The 10,799-nt window shown below is 39.0% G+C and overlaps 1 protein-coding gene across 1 annotated transcript; it reads right to left on the bottom strand.

Annotated features, from left to right (window-relative positions):
• Nucleotides 1-6,573: 6,573 nt before the first annotated feature.
• LOC110732883 (ankyrin repeat-containing protein ITN1-like) lies at nt 6,574-9,538 on the bottom strand. The gene is made up of 2 exons (XM_021912867.1): nt 8,518-9,538; nt 6,574-7,464 (listed from the first exon to the last, which is right to left on the bottom strand). The coding sequence occupies exons 1-2, from the start codon at nt 9,127-9,129 to the stop codon at nt 6,688-6,690; spliced, it is 1,389 nt and encodes a 462-aa protein (XP_021768559.1). The 5' UTR covers nt 9,130-9,538; the 3' UTR covers nt 6,574-6,687.
• Nucleotides 9,539-10,799: the final 1,261 nt, after the last annotated feature.

The following is a 10,799-nucleotide window of genomic DNA, read 5'->3' on the forward strand; positions in this document are numbered from 1 at the left end:
ATTACTATTAATCTACATTACAAAGTATAAAAACAAAGATTAAAACTAAATCTAAGCCTAATTTATGTGAAGATTGATGGAGAGATGTTAGGGTTTAACCCTTCAAAGAGGAGAGAGAAAACCCCAAAGAAACCCACAATCAAAACTTGGCCAAAAAGAGGAGAGGAAGAAGCGTTTAAAAGACCCGTAGCTGCTCGTGCACGCCCGCGAGAGAGGCCTGCGCGCCCGCGCACTGGGATTGGCCTGGCAGCAACATTCATTTTCAAACGGCCATAACTTCTATTCTAGGAGGCTTCTGGGGGCGTGCTACCTACTGCTTGAAATTTCTTCAAGTCTAGTTTTCAATGCAACTTGAATCACCTCAATCCAATTTTTAGATCAAAAGTAATGGCCAAAACAGTGAGCAAAGGTCGGTCTGCGCGCCCACTGCGCGCCCGCGTGAGCCATCTATAGAATCTTTAACACTTCATACACCATTTGCGCGCCCTCTACAAGCTCTCACTCCTATCTATAGCAAGCTATAGCCTTTGTCATCGAATTGCTTGTGCACTCTTTCTCGAGGATCGTGTCGGGCCTCCCGAACGGGCTCTTGAACCTTCCGAGGTTTCCTATTTTCCCGATGTCCACCTCTTTGGCCTATAAAACACAAGGAATAACACTAAAATAGCACAAATAAGAAAATAAGAGGGGAATACGAAGGGATTAGCGTAATGATCGGAAAAAACGGGGAAAAAACGAGCGAAATAGGCTTAAACAAGCGACAAGCGTAGGGAAATGACATGGAATTGAGGCCTAAATAGTGGCAGAAATGCCACTTATCAAATTCCCCCACACTTGCCTCTTGCTTGTCCTCAAGCAAGATCCGCACACAAGTTAGAAATAAGAGCAGACAACTAAGACTAAAAAGAAAGGAGAAGCACAAGAATATACACTAACTCACTTTCGTAGGAATCACGGTTGTTTTTAGCGTAAACAACAAGCCATTTAAACCCTAAAGTCGCCTATGAGGACGAGTATGCTCTTGTAAGGGTTTCCAAAGAGTTTAACCCATAACTCTACACACAAAGTAACAAAAACAAGGCAATGCATAGACAAACAAAACGAACACAAAAAGAAAACATACTTGGTGGTCCTTTGAAAAGGAACAAGCACCAATGAATGCGCAACTTTCTAAGAAAATAAGGGTATGCACGTTCCAAGATGTTTAGGGTTGAGAGAAACATAGACTAAGCTAAGCATAGAGAACTAATGAGCGTACAATTCACCGTTCGTCCCAAACTAGCTAGCCGCGTTCTCTCCACTATCTTCAAGTTAACCATTAGGTTGGCTTCTCATGGTTCCTCGAAGGAACCGGAAAAAGATAAAGAAATGAAAGACAATGAAAAGGTTATCCCGACGTCTTGGCTATGCACTCTCTCTCAATAAGCTTGAAAGCTATATCCCTCCACCGATAAAGACTAAACTCTATAGGGTCTAAAGGTCTTTTATTGGTTGTAAGGGTATGCTTGGGGTGTAAGGTGGGAAGAATTTTGAAAAATTTAAAAAATTTGGTGGTATTCCCCCACACTTATTCAATAAACACACACTAGCAAGACTAAGAAACACGACTCCCCCACACTTGAACAGAGCATTGTCCTCAATGCTCAAACACGAGGGATATGAATTTTTTTTTTTTTTTTTTTTTTTTTTTTTGAGCTTTCTTATTTGGTTACTATTTGTAATTTGTCAAAAATGATTCCAATGATGCTTCATTTTGATGGAGGGATACTTAGGTCGTTGGACTAAATACCCTCAACCAAACAATATTTATAAGCCTACACCTACACTAAAAAAGTTTAGTGGTAAGTAGAGGGTCGAACCACAAAGACGGCATAAACACTATCAACACTACCACCAACTAAGCTAGGTCGAAGAGATAGGATGAGTGAACTAACACAAAAAGGAAAACTAACAAACCAAGAATTAAAATCTAAGAAATAAAGACACTAAGGAATGGGGTTCACTCAACCATGGAAATCAAGAAAATTGGGAGTAACAAAGATTTTAGAAAGTAAGGACTACATGTAAGACCAACTTCAAGCAATAGGAAAACAACTCATATTACTAAGCTTAGATTCCTCATTAACTTAGCAACAAGAGATACATAGTCAAATTGCAATAGGTAATGAAACATTCAACTCACATTTCCATGTCAAACCAAACATTTCGTGCCATCAAGTTCAATAATCAAGGTTAGCTACTCCTATCATGAAGAACTAGCAAGCAATCTCATATAATCAATTTAATTACAATCAATCACCAAGACATCCCCCAAAATCACTTAAATAACCATTAGGTTGAGTTTCACCCAACCCCTAAATAAAAGAACTACTCACTAAGCATGGTTAAAACTAGCTAATCAAATAATCTAAAATCAAACCAACAATCAAGAACAATGAAGAGCGACAAAAAAGAGCAATTTAATCAACTACACTAATCATTCTAGAAATTAAGAAAAGCAAGAATTAAATAAAGCAATAAATGAGATAGAGTTTAGAATGCTCATTAGATTTATGAAGAGTAATCCAAAACAATGTCACTTTGCATCTTCATCTTCTTCAATCCTCCATTAAAGCTCTTCACTTTCTCTCTCTAAACTACCCTAAATTACTATTAATCTACATTACAAAGTATAAAAACAAAGATTAAAACTAAATCTAAGCCTAATTTATGTGAAGATTGATGGAGAGATGTTAGGGTTTAACCCCTCAAAGAGGAGAGAGAAAACCCCAAAGAAACCCACAATCAAAACTTGGCCAAAAAGAGGAGAGGAGGAAGCGTTTAAAAGACCCGTAGCTGCTCGTGCGCGCCCGCGAGAGAGGCCTGCGCGCCCGCGCACTGGGATTGGCCTAGCAGCGACATTCATTTTCAAACGGCCATAACTTCTGTTCTAGGAGGCTTCTGGGGGCGCGCAACCTACCGTTGGAAAGCTCTTCAAGTCTAGTTTTCAATGCAACTTGAATCACCTCAATCCGATTTTTAGATCAAAAGTAATGGCCAAAACAGTGAGCAAAGGGCGGTCTGCGCGCCCGCGCGAGCCATCTACAGAATCTTTAACACTTCATACACCATTTGCCTTTGTCATCGAATTGCTTGTGCACTCTTTCTCGAGGATCGTGTCAGGCCTCCCGAACGGGCTCCTGAACCTTCCGAGGTTTCCTATTTTCCCGATGTCCACCTCTTTGGCCTATAAAACACAAGGAATAACACTAAAATAGCACAAATAAGAAACTAAGAGGGGAATACGAAGGGATTAGCGTAATGATCGGAAAAACGGGGAAGAACGAGCGAAATAGGCTTAAACAAGCGACAAGCGTAAGGAAATGACATGGAATTGAGGCCTAAATAGTGGCATAAATGCCACTTATCACCAATCAACGAGTTGGCCGGATCCTAATTGATACCGGGAGCTCGTCTGACCTGATAAGTTACCAGTGCTTGACAAAGCTCAAGTACAAGCCCAACAACATGCACACGGCCCCTCACCCTTTAGTTGGTTTTGGGGGAGGAGTGGTGCATCCGATGGGAAGGATTGACCTACCCATCCGGCTGGGTGAAAAGGGCGAAGGGCGGCATATGGTTGTCAAGTTCCTAGTGGATGAGGAACTGACTGCCTACAATATGATTTTTGGCCGTCCTACCCTCAACGAGTCAAAAGCAGTCATCATCCCGTCTCTCATGCTGATCAAATTTGAGAAGGATAATGATACAGTCGGTTCCCCCTGAATGGGGACCAGAAGACGGCTAGAGAGTTTTATCTCTCAAACGTCAAACCAACTATGGCTTCAGCCGGTCATGGCAAGGAGCTCCTATAACTTGATAACTGTGATCAGGTAGTGCCGGCTCTAAGGGAAGCCGGTAAGAAGAGAAAGGTGGACCAACTAGCACCCGTAAAAAAAGAAACACAATTGCAATCACTGATCGAGGAATGGCCGGATGACCTCCGTCCTCAGCTGGGAGGTGAAAGTGTTGATGTCGTCCTTGACGACAGCCGTCCTGATCGAACCGTCAAAGTTGGGACGGTTGCTTTTGAAATATTGGGAGCAGACTTGCTCCAACAACTGAAGGAGTTCAAAGACATCTTTCCCTTTGAGGTGGAAGAGATGTCAGGCGTCAGCCCGGATCTTGCTGTCTATAAACTCGCCGTGGATCCCAAAAAGATGCCGGTTAGGCAAAAGAAGAGGAATCAAGGAGAGGAAAGATCTCAGGCGGCAGCCGCCGAGGTCAAAAAATTGTTAGATGTTGGGTTCATTCGGCAATGCTATTACCCGGATTGGGTAGCAAACGTTGTCCTAGTGAAAAAGCCGAATGACACCTGGCGGATGTGTGTAGACTACACAGATCTGAACAAGGCATGTCCAAAGGACAGTTACCCGCTTCCAAAGATCGACATCCTTGTCGATTCTACAGCCGGTCATGCCTAGACGAGTTTCATGGACGCTTACTCATGCTTCCATCAGATACCCCTGTGGAAGAAAGATCAAGAGAAGACGGCATTCGTCACTGATCATGGGTTGTATTGTTACACGGTGATGCCGTTTGGGTTGAATAATGCGCCTACTACTTTCCAACAAATGATTAACACAGTTTTCATCAATCAAATTGGATGGAATGTAGAGGCGTATATTGATGACATGATAGTCAAATCCAAACTACAGACGGTGCACCTAACTGACCTCCGAGAAACCTTCACCACCCTCAAGCGGCACAAGGTCATGCTTAATCCCAAGAAGTGCGTCTTTGGTGTTGAGTCTAGGAAGTTTATCGGATTTCTAATTGATCAAAGAGGCATAGAGGCCAACCCAGAAAAGGTATAGGCGGTAATTGACATGCAGTCACCCCGCACTATCAGAGAAGTCCATAAAGTTACTGGTTGCCTAGTGGCATTGGGGAGATTCCTTAGCCGGTTAGGCGACAAGTGCCTCTGTTTCTTCCAAGCAATTAGGAAGAGGTCCATATTTGAGTGGGGTGAAGAGGCTGAGGCGACATTTCAGTGGTTAAAACAACACTTACACTCTTTGCCAAGGCTAGTGAGCCCCATGCCTCAGGAGGTTCTCTACATGTACCTAGCCGTCTCAGATCACTCCCTTAGTGTTGTTCTCCTTTTTTAGAGAGACGTCAATTAGCTCCTGGTGTATTTTATCAACCATGTTCTCAGAAATGCTGAGCTCCAGTACCCAATGATCGAAAAATTTGGGCTGGCCTTCTACAAAGCAGTCAAGCGGTTGAAGCCCTACTTTCTGGCTCATCCGGTGATTGTATATACTGATCAGCCACTTAAGCGTCCAATGACTACTATAGAGTCATCCGACAGAATGATCAAATGGGCTGTTGAAATACAAAGCCTGGAGATAACTTTCGAACCTAAGCGGGCAGTGAAAGGTCAGGCGTTTGTCGACTTCATTGTCGAAATGACTAGGCCGGTACAGCCGGAAAATGCTGATGAGGTTTGGAAGTTATTCGTTGACGGAAGCTCTACAATGAACGACTGTGGTGCAGGCGTAATTTACCACTCCCCGGAAGGGGATAAATACGAATATGCACAACGGTTCAAGTTTCAAGCCTCAAATAATGAGGCGGAATATGAGGCCCTGCTAGCTGACATTCGCATGTGTAAGGCGACAGGGGCAAGAAAAGTTGACGCCTACTCTGATTCTCAATTGATCGTCAGTCAATACCATGGTGACTATGAGGCCACCCATCCGGCTATGATCAAATATCTGCAGGCGGTCAGAGAGGAGGCTGGGACACTTGATGAATTAAATCTAAGTCAAGTGCCGGGGTCCAAAAATAACCAGGCGGATGCACATTCCAAATTGGCATCATCCGCCTCCTGTGATGCGTCTAGGTTAGTCTTCTATGAAGTCATGGAAAAGAGAAGCATTAAGCATGATCCCATTGCAATTCTGGACCGAAGCTCCACCTGGATGGGACCAATTCGGGCTTATCTGACAGACGGTACTCTGCCGGATGTCCCTTCCGAAGCGGCTGCTCTTAAGAAACGAGCTTTAAGCTTCTTAATGCACCAAGGGGAACTCTTTCGCAAGGGTTACCTCCAGCCGTTGCTGAAGTGTGTTACTCCAGAAAGGGGGAAAGAGGTTCTAGAGGATCTGCACGCGGGTTTTTATAATTTGTCTCAGCAGATATACAAATCCAACTCTAGCTTATAGAAAAGAAAAGAAAGAAAAGAAAAAAAAAAAAAAAAAAAAAAAAAAAAAAAAAAAAAAAGGGAAGTATGATGGTATAGAGTACGTAACTATATGCAATTATGTTTAACATAGTTATAATGGTGCATTCTTGTGGCGGTAATTTAAACAACCATCACGGCACTTGAAATGATCAATTAACCTTCGAAAGAGGGAAAACGACCGCTAGCTTCATGAGAAAATGTCTACCTAATTCAGCAATTCATTGACAGGAAACTACATTTTGCACAAAATTCAAGTTGTAATATGGCTCATAATAATGGTCTCAATATTTGTTTGATTGACAAGATAATATGACTAATTTTATAGCAGTGATGTCAATTTAAGGTGAAATAGCAAGCAATCGATGTATGCATTTCATATCAAGGCCAAAAAACCTGAAAATCATCTAGACAAACATATGTTCACATGGTATGTATAGTACACTGTACAAGTTACAATGTTAAACTTGTAGATGGTATCTAGGCCTAACGGAACAACGTCTAACTCCTCCTATTACCAGCCGTACTATTTGCTTGATCAATTTATAGAAGAGGCGAATGACATGCCCGAGGATAAGTAGTCCTAGCAAGAAAATCCAAGCAACACTCGCAGTAATTATTGTGTTTTGAACAAGATGATGATTTTTGCTCGATATCAGATCTTCTTTAAAGGAGTTTAGGCTCTCTTTGGAGGTCCCAAGGAAGTAAATAGAGGATATGTAAGTCATGGTTGTTGCTGTTACCGCGATCCACATGGTTAACATCAAAAGTCCCATGACGAGCCTCATACAAGGGAGTCCACTTATAAGAAGAACTATGACAGTTAAAGATGAGACTAGTCCTATTGTGTTGGAGACGAGGAATGCATCATATATTCCTTGGTTATGTTGTTTTCCTTCCTCGATATGTGCCATTATCGATGTACCTGCCTTATGACCATCGTTGTTATCTTGCCATACGCCTCCAGGAGGGTTAATTCCGGCTTGGAAAGCCATAGTGGCTATTAGTGAAGACACCACCATAAGAGCAGTACGTTGCTTATCCAACCAATCGCGACTGCTTTTTTTAGGTTTTAACAATTTTTTTGCTTCTAACACTTTGGCACGCCTTAAGGCTAACCAAATTCCGCCATCACGAGCCTCTTTCTTACTTTGGATGTACATGTCCATTGCTGTTAAGCCATTAGTGTTGATTGCGTTTTTCTCCGTCCACTTTTCCTTTAGTAAGAGCTTTATAGTCTACACAATTTATATGTTAGTCAAAAGTGCAAAGTTTATGTTAGGCATAAGTATTGCAGTTTTAATATATAGAAGACTTGAACTAAGATCGATGCTGCCTTATCAATATATCTTCACTTCATTTTGTACTCCGTATTAAATTGAATAAATTTTTGCGAATAAACTTGTTCTAAAATGAGCTAATTAATTAAATTGAATTTTTTTTTTAAAATACATCTTCAAATATATCAAATTTTTAATGATTTTACTAAAAATTTATTAAATATACAAATAAGCAAAATTGTCCATTAGCACATGTACCAATCAATCCGATGCACTTATTCACATGCAGCGATTCAAGACTTGTTAGATATGCTAGCCTGTTTTTACTTCCAGTCTTAAAAACAAATATCTAGTGTGGGTTGAGATAAAGAATTTCCATGGTCGTTTTCTAAGAATAAAACAAAACGAGTACACATAATTACATATACAACTCATACAAGTTAGTGCACACGTCATTAAGACTTATTCCTTAACTAAGGAACTGAGGCAACCATTTATTGGGGGAATTTGTACTATGGCAGCTGCCGTTTTCATGATAGCAAGATGTTACCCCTACTAAATATTTAAATAAAATAAAATTGGATTAAAATAATTAATGAATTCGTTACACGTAAACCAACTATTGAAGTAAGACTAAAATACAATGTTACCAAACAAACCGTTGTTTATGTAGTTTTTTATTTTACACTAGCTACCTTCCATGGTTAGACTATTATGCACAAATTTATTTATGTATCAATATATTTAATTATGTATTAGTAAGAATTAAAAAAATTCTAAATGATTCAGTAATACGAATAAAAGAATAAATGATCATACTGTAACAATTTTTTTTATTGGCGTAGATAGAGTCACACAATATAATTAAATGTAGATGGTAAATGCAGGTCTTAGGTACACCTTTTAAGACTTTAATTAGCTAAGTTATTTGATGTTTGTGTTAGCGACAAATTTGATCAAACTAAAAAATACTAATATAATATAAACCATTTTTTGAGACGGAGGGAGTACCTCGTAATGTTTTGCAGCCACTGCTAGGTGTAAAACGGTATTACCATCGCTGTCCTTGGAGTTAAGCAGTTGACCATCTCCCATTGTTTGTACCAAAAATCTAAGTACCTCTGGCTGACTATGTTTCATACACAAGTGCAAAATACTTTCACCGCTAGTAGTCCGCTCTCGCGCAGCCTGTGGCTTGGCCCTAAGAAGCTCTTCAACCACTTGAAATTGACCGTATATAGCCGCAACATGGACTGCGTTCCTACCATCTATATCGCGGGCGAAACACATGTTTGGATTTGCAGTTAACAACACACTAACTATCTCCAAGTACCCTTTCGCCGAGGCCATGTGTAGTGGTGACCATCTTTTTAGTTGATCAAGCTCTTCTGCTAGCTCGGGCTTTCGATTTAAAACCTCAGTTGTAAACTCTAAGTACCCGAGATTAACGGCCACATGTAATGGTGACTGCATAAAACGGCTTGATTTCTCGATGATGCATCGATCGAGGATAAGTGGATCTTGTTGGAGCAAGTTGCGCAACGATGGTACGTCTCCTGTAAGTGCTGCATCGTATAGCCGAGTTGTAAGCAGCTCAAGTCTTTCTCCTTGTTGTGCTTCCATCTTTTACAACAAGAATTTTGAGGAAGAATGTAAGGGGTTGATATAAGGTGGAAGGCTATAATAAGATATTTTTTTTTTTTTTTTTTTTTTTTTTTTTTTTTTTTTTTTTTTTGGAGGAAAGGCTATAATAGGCTTTGATGTATAGAGTTTTGATATAGTATTTTCATCTTTGAATTGTATTGAAAGACGGTATGGTAGTGAACAAATTAAATTGAGAGATTAATGTTGATAAAATTGACTTTTTGTTTGTCTAAAAGTATTTTGATACAATATTTATAGTCGGTGTAGTAGAATAAATTATTGTTCATTATATGTAAGGTTTGCCTTTTGCATTAAGTAAAAAAAAGTATAGCTATATTACATTTATATTATATATGAGTAAAACTTAACTTTAACTGTGTAATAAAAGTTACCTTAAAAAAGTCATTGTACAATCAAATTATTGTACTCTCATTGCATCCAAAAGATTTTTATGAATAGGATGATCAATGGTATGTTATAAATTTGCAAGTAGTTTTATAATAGTCAAATAATACGGTAGTCGTTGTTATGAAAAGGCCGTAAATATGCAATACTAAATAAGGACTAACAAAAATTTAAGAACTTTGTAGTCTTTTTATCTACAAAAAATAAAAATTGATTTTAAAGTCTTTTTCAGTATATAAGCAATAAAAAGACATCTAACATTTTTGCTAATTCTTATTTTTCAATGAAGCAGACCCTGGGGGAAAAAAAAAATTACAAGGGCGATAATTTTGAAATGTATTTCCTTACTAGTTCTTGTCAAAGAGAGCTCAATTAAAGAAGTGGCGTAATATTTAGGGTTGTACACCGGTCCAAAATCGGACTGGACCTGGATCGGATCTGTTGGGACCGGGACCTGAATTAGTGAATTTTGAGGACCGGAGACCCGACCTGATTCAACAGGTCCGGTTTCGGGTCAGACCTGAACAATCAGGTCCGGTCCGGGTTTGGACCTGAACAGACCTGTTTTGTATTTTTTCGTTTTTTTAATAACTAACCTGTTGGACCTGCATATGGACTTGTTATGATAATTTTAAACCTGTTGCATAATTTAATAATTACATAATCTCAAATTATCAATCACAAAATTACATGAATTCTATAAAATCCCAATTCTCAAACACAAAAAAATACTAAAAAATTAACAAATAATTCATAATTACATACTCTAAGTCTCAAATACTAGAAATACATAAATTCTCCAAAGACAACTTGAATTTTTACGAGTTGATTTCCCTTCTGTGTGATCCACACTAATATGAGTCCACGAAAACAACTTCATCGTATACATCGTTAGATTCGTCACGTTGCACCTCCAAATAAAAAACAATATAGGATATACTAGAATTTATTAATGAATGATAACAATGAAATAATAAATTTGTACATAAAATTAATACTACCTTTTCTCTATTTCCTCTAACTCTTTCAAAGTTAAAAAACATCAACGATTGGCACTCCCTTAGCTCTAAGCCAATCTTGTGTGCAAAGTAGCGTTTGAACCATCTTCAATACAAAAGTATTACATAAATATGTATAAACAAAGTCATATTTAGATATAAACAAACTTGATTTTATAAAATAAAAAGATAAAGATGCATTACCTTAGGAGTTAAAGAACTCCGAAATGGATCTAGAGTACGACC

The sequence above is a fragment of the Chenopodium quinoa genome, unplaced genomic scaffold (assembly GCF_001683475.1).
Source record: "Chenopodium quinoa cultivar QQ74 unplaced genomic scaffold, ASM168347v1, whole genome shotgun sequence".
Lineage (NCBI taxonomy): Eukaryota > Viridiplantae > Streptophyta > Magnoliopsida > Caryophyllales > Amaranthaceae > Chenopodium > Chenopodium quinoa.